The sequence below is a fragment of the Schistocerca americana genome, chromosome 1 (genome assembly GCF_021461395.2).
Source record: "Schistocerca americana isolate TAMUIC-IGC-003095 chromosome 1, iqSchAmer2.1, whole genome shotgun sequence".
Lineage (NCBI taxonomy): Eukaryota > Metazoa > Arthropoda > Insecta > Orthoptera > Acrididae > Schistocerca > Schistocerca americana.
Genome location: NC_060119.1, coordinates 1,202,013,080 through 1,202,029,404, shown reverse-complemented (window position 1 = coordinate 1,202,029,404; position 16,325 = coordinate 1,202,013,080). Strand labels below are relative to the sequence as shown.

The 16,325-nt window shown below is 40.4% G+C and overlaps 1 protein-coding gene across 1 annotated transcript in view; it reads left to right on the top strand.

The window, feature by feature from the left end:
• Positions 1–16,325, top strand: part of LOC124552202 — a 184,574-nt gene that overhangs the window by 148,370 nt on the left and 19,879 nt on the right. Inside the window, exons 3-5 of the mRNA XM_047126499.1 lie at positions 7,595–7,730; positions 7,836–7,969; positions 13,228–13,462. Of these exons, the coding sequence (XP_046982455.1) occupies positions 7,595–7,730; positions 7,836–7,969; positions 13,228–13,462 (505 nt within the window). The remainder of the gene's footprint in view (positions 1–7,594; positions 7,731–7,835; positions 7,970–13,227; positions 13,463–16,325) is intronic.

Below are 16,325 nucleotides of genomic sequence, written 5' to 3'. Positions count from 1 at the left end.
ACTGCACTTCGAATTTCGTCAGCATGGCTTGATTTATGTCAAAACGCATCTTGCGGCGGCAAGGTAATTTTTCTGTGATCATGGGGGCACAGAGACGGGTGCTGGTGGTGGTGGAGGGTGGGACACGGGAGAGAGCTTTTATATCATGTTAGCCAACATAGCCTTGCTGCAAACGACTGAAAGCAAGTAGAAACTACAGCCGTTCAAATTCCCGAGAACGTGCAAGATGATCAGGGCGTTTCCTTGAGTAAAGTGTTCTTTGCCTTCTTCTTTTTTCATTTTGTGTATTAGGTAGATTGATTGTTACGGTAACAATATCTTGCACAGTCTTCCTACAGTTCTGCTGCAGTGTTTTTATAATTTACAGCCTTTACCGGGAACATTTCTTCACCCATCGCTCTACTTCTTCCTTCCATTATCTCCCATTTTTCTAAATATTTCCTTATATCCTCATTTCTTTTTAGTTCTTCCCTTGTACATCCTTCTACCCTTCCTATAAATCTCATTTCTTGAGCCTGTATTCTACATTCTTGATGTCCTGTTGTTGCCCATGCTTCACGGGTTGGTACTGTTACTTTTTTATAAAACTTCAGCCTGGGATTCCTTTCGTGGCTTTATTCTGCAAACTTTTTACGATGGTTTCACATGCTGAAGTAAATTTGTTTCATTTTGTTCCACGTCATGGTTATATTCGTATGCGTTTTCGCAAGCTAGATATTTAAAATGCTTTACTTGCTCCAAGATTTTATTATTCAAGACTATTTTAGATCTTACTGGTACTCTGCTCTGAAATGCCATCACTTTCTTTTTTCTACTGACAACGTTAACATTGTAATCTGAGTATATTTGCTGAAACTTTAGACTCCTATCTGATAGTCACCTTCATTCCCTGTAATCATAATTTAGTAATCTGCATATAAAATGGCGTTTAGTATAGTGTCACGATCTATAAGAACTCTATTTATGTTCAACGTTAATGGTAGTCCATTGATCGTGACCGGGCCAAATATCTCCGAGATAAGCATCAAACGAAAAAACTACAAAGAACGAAACTTGTCTAGCTTGAAGGGGGAAACCAGATGTCGCTTTGGTTGGCCGTCTAGATGTCACTGCCATAGATCAAACGGATAAAAACTGCGTTTTTTTAAAAATAGGCACCCCCCTTTCTTATTACATATTCGTGTAGTACGTAAATATATATGAATGTTTTAGTTGGACCACTTCTTTCGCTTTATGATAGATGGCGCTGTAATAGTCACAAACGTACAAATACGAGGTATCACGTAACACTCCGCCAGTGCTGACTGTATTTGCTTCGTGATACATTACCCGTGTTAAAATGAACAGTTTATGTATGGCTGTTGTGATCAAAATGCCCAACGGACGTGTGCTGTGTACGCTTCTCAGTATCCTGGACTACATCATGCGAGTGTCCGGACCGTTCGCCGGATAGTTACGTTATTTAAGGAAACAGGAAGTATTCAGCCACATGTGAAACGCCAACCACGACCTGCAACAAATGATGATGCCCAAGTATGGGTTTTAGCTGCTGTCACGGCTAATCCGCACATTACTAGCAGACAAATTGCTCGAGAATCGGGAATCTCAAAAACGTCGGTGTTGAGAATACTACATCAACATCGATTACACTCGTACCATATTTCCATGCACCAGGAATTGCATGGCGACGACTTTGAACGTCGTGTACAATTCTGCCACTGGGCACAAGAGATATTACGGGACGATGACAGATTTTTTGCACGCGTTCTATTTAGCGACTTAGCGTCATTCACCAACAGCGGTAACGTAAACCGGCATAATATACACTATTGGACAACGGAAAATCCACGATGGCTGCGACAAGTTAAACAGCAGCGACCTAGGCGGGTTAATGTATGTTGCGGCATTATGGAAGGAAGGATAATTGGCCCCCATTTTAACGATGGCAATCTAAATGGTGCAATGTATGCTGATCTCCTACGTAATGTTCTACCGATGTTACTACAAGATGTTTCAGTGCATGGCAGTTTGCGATTGTACTTCCAACATGATGGATGTCCGGCACATAGCTCGCGTGCGGTTGAAGCGGTATTGAATAGCATATATCATGACAGGTGGATTGGTCGTCGAAGCCCCATCCATGGCCCGCACGTTCACCGGATCTGACGTCCCCGGATTTCTATCTGTGGGGAAAGATGAAGGATATTTGCCATCGTGATCCACCGACAGCGCCTGACAACACGCGTCAGCGCATTGTCATTGTATGTGCGAACATTACGGAAGGCGAACTACTCGCTGTTGAGAGGAATGTCGTTACACGTATTGCCAAATGAACTGAGGTTGACGGACATCATTTTGAGCATTTATTGCATTAATGTGGTATTTACAGGTAATCACGCTTTAACAGCATCTGTTTTCGGAAATGATATGTTCACAAAGGTACATGCATCACATTGGAATAACCTAAATAAAATGTTCAAACGTACCTACGTTCTGTGTTTTAATTTAAAAAACCTACCTGTTACCAACTGTTCGTCTAAAATTGTGAGCCATATGTTTGTGACTATTAAAGTGCCATCTATCACAAAGCGAAAAAAGTGGTCCAACCAAAACATTCCTATTTCTTTACGTGCTACACGAATATGTAATAAAAAGTGTGGGTTCCTATCTAAAAACCGCAGTTGATATCCGTTTCACCTATGGCAGCGCCATCTAGCGGGCCAACCAATGCGCTATCTGGTTTCCCCCTTCAAGCTAGACAAGATTCGTTCTTTGTAGTTTGTTCGATTTTCGTGAGATATTTGGCCCGATCAATGGACCACTCTCTCTCTCTCTCTCTCTCTCTCTCTCTCTCTCTCTCTCTCTCTATATATATATATATATATATATATATATATATATATAGTATGCTTGTTCTACTCGACAAAAGCGAGATGGGTTTCCCTACTGAACTCTCGTCTTTTTTCTCTAAGTTTTACAATGTTTTTACATTGCAACATAATTGGGTATAATATTCGGAAGGTAAAATACGGAAGTTGCACATGTAGATCAATTGAAAACAAATAATTGGCCACAGACGAGAAACTATAGTACGAGTTACGAAACCATAGCTTCACATTGTGCTGATCTCGAGCTTCTAGCCGAGTGTCGTGGGTTTTTACCCACTTGACGCGGCTGGAACCTTGAAAACCTTTTCACATGTGCGATGTGGATTCTTTCATAAAGATTCCTTCGATTTTACCACATTTTCTTCTACATAAATGAAGATAATAACTTAGGCTGAAGTTTGACTTACGTATAGGACTACAAGGTTCTTATTTTTAAAAGAACTACCTGATTTTACAAGAATGTACATTAGTGTCCCTCTTAGCTTTTGGTCCTTTCTGAAACCTTATACTTCGCTACTCCCGCCCCCTGTTCATGTACAAGTAATTTATAAAATTATCTTCGCAAAGATTCTGGACAACCTGTGGGCGAACTCTAAACGGTTTTATGATGAGAACGTTATTCAAAAGTGGTAAACTCTTCCCTGGCTCGCAATTTAAGTTTTTATTCCCAAAAAAATTTATGGTCACAATTCAACGCCATCGCAGCACTTTTAAACAACATTCTGAAACCATACAAAAAAATTGAGGCTTTCGTGACCGCTTGTTGACAAACTGACCCTTGACTTGTGTCACGGGATCTTCGGCCAACGTTTGATGGGTGTTTTTTCCGCAGCGAACGACCGTTGCAGATAGCATGGGAAGAACCACAGCAGTAATGACCAGAGAAAATCCCTCAGACACTGGCACGTTAAGGACATACAGGGTGTCCCAGGAGGACATGTCAGTTTTCAGGGATATGGCGGGAACAATGATCCGAAACGAAAATTCGGGGCTCAGTAGCTAACTTCTTCATCTTAGATCTCTTCTCCTGCAAACTGTTTGCTCTTCATATCTTGAGAGATGGTAGAATCGAACTATGAACACTTATTCATCTTCGTTAACGTGCAACCCGTGTCTTCTACGGAACATGTGCCAGCAGCTCGTGGTCTTGTGGGTAGCATGCTGACTCTTGACCTCGGGAGATCGGGTTTGATTCCCGTGTGTGTGTGTGTGTGTGTGTGTGTGTGTGTGTGTGTGTGTGTGTCTGTCTGTCTGTCTGTCTGCCTGTGTGTGTCATCCTCATAATCATATCATCATCAGCGACTCACAAGTCGCCGAAATGGCGTCAACTCAAAAGACTTGCACTGGACAAATGCTCGTAGCTCTTAAGGTAGACATTTTAGAGCCAGTTTTTACTCGTCAACATTTTCTTGTTTTGATCCATACTACCTCTTCCCAAAACAGGGATAGTAAAGAGCAGTCAATAGATTTGTTCGACAGTATTCAGTAGACTTTTTTACTACGAATATTCGTTTTTCTCATGTCCTCGAAAGTTGACTATACCTTCTGAGACACCTCGTATAATTTACGGCCGCGAGCTGGACTTTAGCCATCGGCAATGGAGGGTGAAGCTCTGACAAATGTCAGCTACTAGTGCTGGCGAAACGTCGATAAACCGTCATACAAACGTCGGCCGAAGAACATGAGACAGAAATCAACAGGCTGTTTGTCTTTTCGAAGTGAATTTGCCAAAAAAAAACTATTTCTCAGAATTTCTTGTCACATTGTAACGTGAAACAGAATTTTTTCCATTAATAACCGTCAAAAATTGTGTAAGAGAGAAGTGCCTTTATCTAAACTTCTATGGAACCATTGATAGTGAATATTCTTTCCTAGGAAATGATTTCATAGATGTTCGGTATATTTTACACTGTCCATCAAAGGCCTGCAAAACAAATTGTTTCTTCTTTTGTTACGGCGTTATTATATTCTTCAATGAGTTTGATACCTCATTACGCACTCAAATGACTTCATAATTTGTTGAGCTACGCTTTTGCAAGCAGGATCATTAGTGTTGAAATATCACCTGTCAGAGAATATGGCGCGGTCTAGCTATTCTGTTTGCACTGACGCATTACGACGCGCGGGCACCTGGACACGTACTGGCCACAGAAATTTATCCACAGATCAGTCCGACAGAGCTGTCAGTTAAACTGAATAGGCCGGTATTTAATGTTGTCTCTGTTGAAGAATCAGTCTGTATATTTTGCCGGTTCGTATTTTCGAAAAGAACAACAGAGCTCTAATATATTTTACTCTGTCATAAAATTTCATGTTGGAAATACCAATTTCAAGGAGCTTTTCGTATTCGAATATACTGCAGTTAGTTTCTGTTGTAAAGACAACCAGAGATGCTCGCGGGTACTTGTAAACAGTGAAGCGCGCAAATCGTTAAGCATATCTCTGATTCGCGTTGCGTAGCTGTCAAAATATTTCACTTTTCAATATGTATTAAACTTTCAACAAACTTTAAAAACTGTCAAGGATTTTCATATTACCTTTAACTATGCCCACATTTTTCAGAAAAACTCACTTCACTCTCAATCATGAAAACAAATTAAACGCGACTTAAGCAAAAAAGAAAAGAAAAACTGAGCAGTCATATGATTTTTTAAAGTTTCTTAGTTACGTATTATTTAACCCCTTATCTCTCATTTTTAGCTGATTAGGATCTTCATTCGGTTTTAATAGCAAACTTCAGGCATACGCACTTCGAAAATAAAAATCTCCAACAGCAGGTTTTTTTTATTTTCATAATAATTATCTTCTCCGTTGGTTTATTGATAATTTTCACAATACACATAGTATGGTATACATTCCCATCAAATGACTGACTTCAATGGAATACAGACATGAACTCAACAAAATTACAATAGTAACAAGTTCTTTTTCATATTAACGATGTTATAATTTATTCTGTGTCAGATCTGCTGGCCCAACGACTTCGTCCTCTGGCGTGGCATGGCTGTCGGTTCGGCGAATACAGCGCCCAACTTCCTAAGCTGCCGTTACTGTACAGTCGTCAGTCCACCGTAGTTGTTTCAGGGTCTTCGAACACATAACATAATAACACGAAAATTCCACCACGCACAGTACATCTTTTACATAATTTCAACCTATTATGTTTATGAATATTAACCACGAAAGTCGTCTACTACATGCTACTTCATATATTACAGTATTATTATCGCAATATCACTCATCGAACAGCATTCTTGGAGGAAGGCAGTGCTCATCCACCAAAAAGGTGCGACATTCACTCAAGAATATCAGCACAGCATTAGGAAAGTCTCATTCTCTTCTTCCTTACCTCTTGCCCTCAATGAGCTGGGTAATTATAAAAAAAAGATAGATTTGTACTGTTCTCTCGTCTGTAGGTGCTGTCAAATGTTTCTGCGGTTGGCAGACATTTAACAACCTGCCAACGGCGTGGTCGGTTTTTCCAATAGAAAATCGTCCTGTTTACCGAACTAGAAGAATTTTGATCTACAACTGACGCGCTTCCTTTCCTTGTAAGCTTAGATTGTGGATGTATACGTTTAAAACGTGACAGCTTGAGGGTATTCATTTTGTGTGGTGAACTATTGGAAGAAGTGGATGTCGTTTTGTAAGTCTACGGAGAACACGTCATAGAAATCCTTCACTTCGCTAAAAATGCTTGAAACTCAAAGTTACTGAGAGAATAATTGAAAAATCATCCATAAAAATTTCATCATTACTCACAAACTAAGTAAACCAAACAGAAAATACTTAAAGACATAAAAGAATTACTCAAAAAGTAATAATAAGAGTAATAATAACAGTATTTGTGAATTTACATATCGTAAATCGTGTGAATATATTCGGTATTTTATCTTAGAAACGGCAGATAGCATGCTACTGGAAATAAGGCTGGCATGTTAATCAAAAAAGTAAAACTCACTGCAGTTTTATTGTCTACAAGTGGAAGATTAGGTAACAGAAAGAGTGAAATAACTAAAAAAATTTACTAGAAAAAGGAACCAATGGGGTAAAAATTTGTGTCTGTCGATAAACTAGTTCATAAGGTGAAACTTTAGTGTGTATAAAAGCAGAAAATGTTACAGAATGAAATGTAGCTGAAATTTTCAAAATGAGGAGTATGAGGGCGCTGCATTGAGGATGATATAAATTTATTACTCGAACTGAGGATGGGTAATGACATGAACGTGTCTTGGCGTTAATAAATCTGTATTAACAATGGCTGTTTAACGTTCAAAATGAAATAGATAAAAATGTTGTACTCATTAAGATATAAATGTATCATGCCAAAAGAGGATTTTTGTAAACCGCCAACGCTCTCTGTCGTAATTAAATCTGTATCATAAATGGTGGCAATTCTTCAAGTAAATAAGCTCCACAAGGGCATTGGTTGATCATGTCAGTATCTGAATAGGGAAACAACATCGATGTGGGCACAGTTTTGTAACAAGAGTGCCAGGACACTCGCTTACAACTTAAAGGAGTACTCTGCGATGGTAACTTCAAGATGCTGGTGCGACAGTAGAGAAGTTTCGATCACGTGTCCTCTCTAACCACCTTCTAACTGCGAGGTGAACCTGCGAGCTATAGAAAGTCGGTGCAGAAAACAGTTCGCAGGTTAGCGGTTTCACCCCCACAAGGCTGAACTGTGTTTGATGTTCCCGCAGAACCAGCTGTCGGACGACAAGCAGGTGGTGCTGCGCAGCGTCAACCTCAAGTCGACGGGCGAGTACCGGTGTGAGGTGTCTGCCGAGGCGCCGTCGTTCGCGTCCGCCCAGCAGGAGGCGCACATGGAGGTCGTCTGTGAGTACCGGAAGCGCTCTGCGCTGAGCCACCTTAACGCTGCTGAATTCCCTTTTGCAGTCGGCAACAGCAGTCAACAACTGTAGAATACTTGTGTCTCTCCAGCTCTTCCTAAAGACGGGCCGCACATCTTCGGGGAAGAGCGGCTGTACCAAGTGGGTGATGAGATCAGCCTCAACTGCACGTCGGGCAGGTCATACCCAGCGTCAGTAATCAAATGGTTCATCAACGATAAAGAGGTGAGCACTGGAATTATACACTCATATCAGATTACTTTCCTTTCTTTTTAATTTCATTGGTGTCTGCAGTCTTTTGCCCTCCATTAATTCCTGTCTTGCGCCCACCTCCTCAACCCAGAGCAGCGATTTCAAACTACGTCCTCAATTATTTGCTGCGTATATTCCAATCTCTGTCTTCCCCTAGGGTTTTTACCCGCTACAGCTCCATCTTGCCCCATGGCATTCTGTTATATCTTAACAGCTTAACAGATAGCCCCATCATGTCCTTCTTTGTGTCAGTTTTTTCCACACTTCCCTTTCCCCGCCGATTCTTTGGAGACTTCCTCACTCCGTGCATTATCAATGCACTAACTTTATGCAGCACTATATCTCAAATGACTCGATCCTTTTCTGTTCCCGTTTCCTTTCGGTCCAGGTTTCACTGCCACACAATGCTGCGTTCTCAGAAATTTTTTTGTGTCAGTTTTTTCCGCACTTCCCTTTCCCCGCCGATTCTCTGGAGATTTCCTCACTCCGTACATTATCAATACACTAACTTTATGCAGCACTACATCTCAAATGACTCGATTCTTTTCTGTTCCCGTTTCCTCTCGGTCCAGGTTTCACTGCCACACAATGCTGTGTTCTCAGAAATTTCTTCGTCAAATGAAGGCCTATGTTTGACGTTAGACTTCTATTGTCCAGGAGCGCTCTTCTTGTCAGTGCTAGTCTACTTATTATGTCCTCGTGGTTCCGAGCGTCATGGCTTATTTTGCAGCGTAGGTAGCAGAATTCCTTAACATCACCTGCCTCTTGATCTCTCGTCCTCATGTTTTCTCGCTGTTCTCATTTCTGCTACTTCTCACTAAGTTCGTATTCTCGATCCATATTCTGTACTCATTAGTCTATTCATTCCATAGAGAAGATCCTGTAAATTCTTCCTCACTCTCACTGAGGATAGCGACGTCACCAGCAAACATCACTGATGTCCTTACACCTTGAATTTTAATCCCACTCTTGAACTTTCATTTCCATCATCACTTTTTCGATGAACGGTAGGGGCGAAAGACTACATCCCTGTCTTACACCCTTTTTTAATTTGAGCACTTCGCTCTTGGCCTTCCACTATTATTGATCCCTCTTGTTTGTTGTACATTATATTACCTGCCTTTCCCTATAGCTTACCTCTATTTATCTTAGATATTCGAACATTTTGCACCATCGAACGCTTTTTCCAAGTCTACAAAGGCTGCGAACATGTCTTGATTTGTCTTCAGTCTTGCTTCCACTATCAACTGCAATATCAGAACTGCGTCCCTCGTACATTTACCTTTCATAACGCCAAGCCGATCATCACCTAATAGATCGTCAATTACCTTTTCCATACTTCTGTGTGTAATTCTTGTCAGCTATTTGGATGCTTGAGGTGTTACGCTTACTGTGCGATAATTTTCGCACTTGTCGATTCTCGTAGTCTGCAGAATCGTATGGACGAAGTTTTTCCGAAGGTCATATGGTGTATCGCGAGACTCATAAATTCTTCCCAACAAAATGAATAGTCGTATTGTTGCCACTTAACCCAATGATTTCAGAAATTCTGATGGAATGTTATCTGTCCATCGGACTTCTTCCATCTCAAGTCTTCCAAAGATCTTTTAAATTCTGATTCTAATACTCGATCTCCTACCTCTTCTCTATCCACTCCTGTTTCTTCTTCTGTCAGACCATCAGACAAGTCGTCCCCGCATACAGGCTTTCAGTGTATTCTTTCCACCCATCTGATCTCTCCTCTGCGTTCAGTAGTGGATTTTCCATTTCACTCTTAACCTTAGCACCATTGCTCTAACATTCACCGAAGGTTGTTTTCGCTTTTCTATATGCAGAGTCAATCCTTCAGACAATCATTCCTTTTTCGTTTTCTTAGCACCATTGCTCTAACATTCACCGAAGGTTGTTTTCGCTTTTCTGTATACCGAGTCAATCCTTCAGACAATCATTCCTCTTTCGTTTTCTTCACATTTTTCATATAGCAATTTCGTCTCAGATCCTATTTATTTCATTGCTACGTGACTCATATTTCTGTATTCCTGAATATTCCTGAAAATTTTTGTACTTTTTTGGTATTTCTTCTGTTACCCATGATTTCCTGTCAGTTACCTTCTTTGAACGTATGTTTTTCCTTCCCACTTATGTGATTGCCTTTTTTAGAAATTTCTATTCCTCTTCAACTGAAATGCCTACTGAGTTATTAGTTATTGCAGTATCTATAACCTTAAATAGCTTCAGGCGCATCTCTTCATCCCTTAGCACTTCCGTATCCCAGTCTTTGAGCAGTGATTCTTCGTGATTAATCTCTTAAACCTCATGCTACTCTTCATCAGTACAGAATTGTGATTTCAGTCTGTAAATGATCCTGGCTCCTGAGTCCGCCTTACAATCCAGTACGTAACCTAACTGCAATCTTCCCTTTCAGAACATCAGGATTTTCCCAAGGATATCCTTTTTTCTTGTGATTCTTGAAGAGAGTACTCGCTATTACCAACTGAAATTTATTACAAGACTCAATTAGTCTATCTCCTCTCCTCTCCTCTCTACCATGCCATATTCTCCCGTAACCCTTTCGTGAACTCCTTCCCCTACAACAGCATCACAATCCCATTTACTTAGTGAATTAAGACTTGAGTATCCTCATATAACTTCTCTGTCTCTTTGTCTTCGGCTTTTGTCGTCGACATGTATACCTGAACAATGGTTGTGGCTGTTCTTATGCTGTCGGTTCTGATGAGAACAAACGTATCACTTAATTGTTCACGGTAACGCAGTTTCTGCCCTATCTTCCTATTCACAACGAACTCTGTTCCAGTTTTAACATTTACTGCGCTGTTGACATTACCCTATACTCATCTGGCCAGGTACCCTTGTCGTCTTTCCATTCCACATCACTGACTTTCGCTGTACCGGGACAATGTTGACTCGAATGCAGACTTCAACATTCATCAGTGATAAGTTACATTGGGAGTATGGCCATCTTAACTTTGTACAGAAACCAGACAGTAGCCATAAAATTACATGGACATGAAAAGGAGGCAATGAGGGAGTCAGATAGACTAGGCCGTCTATCCATCAAGCTGTAAAGAACATTAGGGAAAATTAAGGAAGAGGTAGAATAAAAATTACATAGATTTACCGATTACATTATAATTCTGTGATAGACGGGAAACAATTTCGTAGATCAGTTGAACAGAAATAATCACATGCTGTAAACATGTAATCAGATGAACATAAATTATATTAAACAAGAGTAATAGAGTAATGCAGTGTAGTCGATGTAAATCAGGCAATGCTCAGGATATTGGAGTATAAAATTAGAGAGTAAGGTAGTACGAAAAGCTTGCTTTTTGGGCAACAAAATGATTGAGGATAGTCAACGTAAAAAGGATATAAGCAAGATAAGCGTTTCTGAAAAAGGAGAAATTTGTTAACTTCGTATACAAATTTAAGTCTACGGAAACCTTTTAGTTAGGTATTTGTCAGACGTGTAACTTTGTACAGGAATGAAACGTAGACTTCAGACAGGATGAGAATAGAGACTATTGAAGTATGATGTTGCGAAATAATTATGAAGCTCAGATAGACAGAACAAATAAGTAATGAAGAAAGGAGGGAAAGAAAGAAGATTAGGACCCGATGCCCCGACGTCAAAGCATTAAGGACAGAGCACAATCTCGGAATGTTTCAGAAATGGGGAAGGAAATCGACGGTGCTGTTTTCAAGGGAATAAAGCCGGCTTTTGCCTGGAGTGATCTAGAGAAATCACGGAAACCCTAAATCTGTATTCCATACTGGGATTTGAACCGTCGTTCTTCCGAATGTGAGTTAATACGGCGATAGAGGAAAATTGGGTGGGCCTATTACATTCGGAACCAGATTTATCTTCTGTAGCAACATATTTCGTAACGTTTTATTCTCTGCTTGTCTACACCGTTTATCGTCTACGAATCATGACCGTACAAGACTACAATCTAACAAATATTTTCAGAACATACTTGCTAATACTTATTTTTATTTGATGTATTAACGTAATTCATTTTTTTCGAAAAGAATTTTTTACTAGAAATCAAAAATTTAAACCTCTTCTACTGCTGCCATTATGACTTATTTTGCTGCCCAAATAACAAAACATGTGTTCTACCTTTAGTTCCTCAATTTCTATTGTAATTGCTCCATTATCAATTCCGTTAATGCGACCACTCTCTGTTATCCTTATTTTACTTTTGATGATAATTTTACAGAACTATTCCTTCCGTTCAACTGATTTTCCAGGCCCTTAGACTTCACTAGAATTACAACATCATAGGTCTACCTCAATGTTTCCATTCCTTCTTTCTGAACTCTTAATTCTCGTCCCAAATATCTTCCTAGTATCCCATACTGCTTGGTCCAAACTAAAGACTGAATATCATAGCGTAAGAACTATCGTAATCATCCAGAACGAGATTTTCTCTCTGCAGCGGAGTGTGCGCTGACATGAAACTTCCTGGCAGATTAAAACTGTGTGCCGGACCGAGACTCGAACTTGGGACCTTCGTGGGCAAGAGCAGTTCCCAGGAAGTTTCATATCATAATCATCACGATCATCTCCTTCTAAGGGATTAGTGTTGCAGTTACCTGTTCCAGCCTATGTCATCCATTAGCCCCGTACAAGATCTACCCCGTGCTCTCTTTCCAGTCGAGCAACAATTCATTTTCTTTTTGGCAATCTATTTTGTACCATTCTATCATCTATCTGTTTCATTCTACGCAGTTCTGTCTTGAAATTAAGTGAAAATATTTGGAAATCTGATCTTATTGTTTCATTCCTTATTTTGCCCATTTTAGTATAACCCCTTATATCTCTCATGAACTTCATCTCTGCTACCGGTGAACGTGTATTTTCTTCTTTTTTTTTTTTTTTGTAGTATCTGTTGTTCGGAACAGCCCACTCGTACAATAATAGATATAGCTATAATTTTGTAGAATTTAATTTGCGTTTCTTTCTTCTATTCCTCCGCAAACTTCAAACAGTTACCCGGTCATGCAGAGCGGTTTTAGAATTTAATTTGCGTTTCTTTCTTCTATTTCTTCCCAAACTTCAAAGAGTTACCCGGTAATGCAGAGCGATTTTAGAATTTAATTTGCGTTTCTTTCTTCTATTTCTTCCCAAACTTCAAACAGTTACCCGGTCGTGCAGAGCGCTTTGGTTGCAATGATGATGGGAATTACATGGCGTGTTGTGGCAGGTGCCGGGGGACGACCCGCGACTGGAGGCGCACCCGCTGCAGCGCCACGCGCACGGCCTGGTGTCTTCGTCGCTTGGACTGCGGTTCGCGGTGTCGGGGGCGCACTTCGTGTCGGGCTCCATGAAGCTGCGCTGCGTGGCGGAGGTGGCGCCGGTGCTGTGGCAGGGCGACAGCGAGAGCGTCGTGCAGAGGGTCACACCGCCCCCCAACACAGTGCGAGAGGCGCTCTTCCTCGGTAAGCTCACGTCTGCTCACAATGAAACACGAGGCAGGAAAGTTTTAGTGTTCCACCTTATATTTTTCTTTCTGCTTTACTTCTACGCGTTCTACCTCATGATTATTTGTGATAGTTGTTGATGTTCCTGTCTTCAGTGGAGAGGAGAGGAATGGAGAGAAGAGGAATGGAAAGGAGAGGAATGGGGAGGAGAGGAGTGGGGATGATATCAGTTCAGATGAGATGACAGACACGATATCAAAAAGGAGATGATAAGGAGATGCTATAGGACATGAGAGAGGATATCAGATAGATGAGAAAAGGAAATGATATAAGATAGAGAGGTATGGTACATGAGATTAAATGTGATACATCAGACGAGATATGGTCAGAGAGGAGTTGAGAGGAGTGAGATAAGATGAGACAGCACATGAGATGAGATATGAGACAGGATATAGGAGATGATAGAGGATTTGAGAGAAGAAAGATGATATACGAGATATAGGAGATGACATAGGGGAGGAGACAGATGACAGAGGAGATGAGAGATGAACAGAAGAGATGAGGAGATAGGAGAGGAAGTGGGAGATGAGGACATAAGAAGACAGATGAGATGGGAGATAGGAGAGATGGTGGGAGTGGAAGTGGAGACAGGAGAGAATGGAACAGGATCCAAGTCTATTCTTCGCAATTAATAAAATGTTCTTGGGACTCCAGCAGTCTCAAATAGGTAAAATTCCGGGAACTATCAACCCAATGCTATGAGCACTGACAGGTGGAACGATTGATAATGGGGCGCTGTTATGCTCTCTTGTCTATTCCATCATTAGTAACAACGAAAACTGAATCATGTGCGGTATATGGCAGCAGAAGCAAGAACATAGTAAAGAAAGATCTGCAGTACAAGTCGTTTGGCTTACTAGGTAATTGCGCATGACTGGTAACCAATCCTCAGCGATTTCAGTATGAAATATTACCGATGTCAGTATAGAAATCGTTGAAATTTGAGCATTCCTGTATTGAGTCCCTATCTGACTGGACGCAAATTTGACGAAAATGCTCATGGATTTGTGTGCTCGTATCAGCAACGTTTCTCAGTCGGTCAGACATTCTTCCTAAGGTAGGAGAAAAGCGTTCGTCACCTTTATAACAAATCCTTATTACTAACGTCTAAAATGGTCAACCTGTCACCTGGACACAATTAGAGCTGCCTGCTTAACAGCTTTCTGTGGCAACCATGTTACATATAAACTATTTATCGAATTTAGAAACTGAAACTGCTGTCTTAATTTACTCACTAAAATTAATAACCTTTCGTTAAAAGTTTAACATAGTAAGTGAAGTCTTGGAGTCAGAAACTGTGTACACATATGGAAGCAGCGCAACTCACGGTACGCAAGTTCCCTAGAGCATGTTCATCCAATATTACTGGCGATTTCCAACAAACCTTACATGTATTTCCAAACTATTTCGAAAACTTCTTTGCTGGCAACTGCCACAAAATAATGAAAGGAAATAACTTTCTCGCTAAGTGCGTTTTTTTCTGTTCATGCTGTAAAACTTTAGCAGCAAACATAACATTTTGATTTCTTACTTCTTCATTACTAAATCTGTTCGTATTTAACAGACAGAACGTGGTCTCGCTGTAGCGTTCTCGCTTCCCGAGCACGGGGCCCTGGATTCGATTCCCGGCGGGGTCAGGGATTTTCCCCTGCTCCGAGATGACTGGATGTGTTGAGTCGTCTTCATCATCATACATCGGAGGAAAGCAACAGCAAACCACCTCAATAAGGATCTTGCCTAGTACGGCGGTGCATCGCTCCCCTATGCTCTGTGAAGTAGCATGGGACTGCGCTTCCATTTCTTTTCCACATTTACGACTAAATATACATGTAAAAATGTATCATTGTAAAACGCACAGTTTAGGATACATGACTTATACGCAGAGGATTCTTTGAAGAACCAGATTTAGGGGATTACTCGTATATAATTGAACTACAACGAACAACCTTACGCGTGTCCTTCATAATCCAGTAATTTCAGAATGAGACCATAACTCAACATTGTATCACCACTAGATATTCCATGATTAGCTGAAAAAGATTATGGTTGACAAACGCATTTCAGGATTCAGTTTTTAAAGAGTCTGTGGATATTTACTTGATGGAAGGTCGTAAGGGCTGCGAAATTCTACTGGATTACTCGAGCAATGTTTACTTCTTTTTGTTTCACTCTGAAAGAGGCCTTGAAATACGACCAACGGCAACGTTTTTGATTAACTTGGCCATGGAGCCTTATCTCCGAGAGCACGCAAATCAATTGAGAGCAATAATAACTCCCACGCGCCTCACGACCACTCCGCAGTTACACAAGGCGCCCCTTGAAGATCTACAGCACGCGCCAATGAGTCAGTTGCCAGTACAAGCAGAGCAACTCGCACTAGTAAACACTAGCGATAGAACGCACATGATGATGTATGCTAGGTTTATAGGTTAAATATCTTGGACATTATCTGGATGAAGTTAATGAACATAATGGAATATTCACTCCCCTGAATACCTTCAAGGTATACAAGTAATTTAATTTTGACTTAATCCTTGTTCCTCCACGATAACATAACGTAGGAACATTACCACCACCACATCATACGTTAACAGGAAATCGAAATTCCAAATTTTTTCCACCTCAGTTGCAGTACGAGTGTTGCTTGTCAGCAATATATATATATATATATATATATATATATATATATATATATATATATATATATATATGAAATCCATAAGCACACAGACACTGCAACAATCATCTACTATATATATATATATATATATATATATATATATATATATATATATAGGGTGAGTCACATAACGTTACCGCT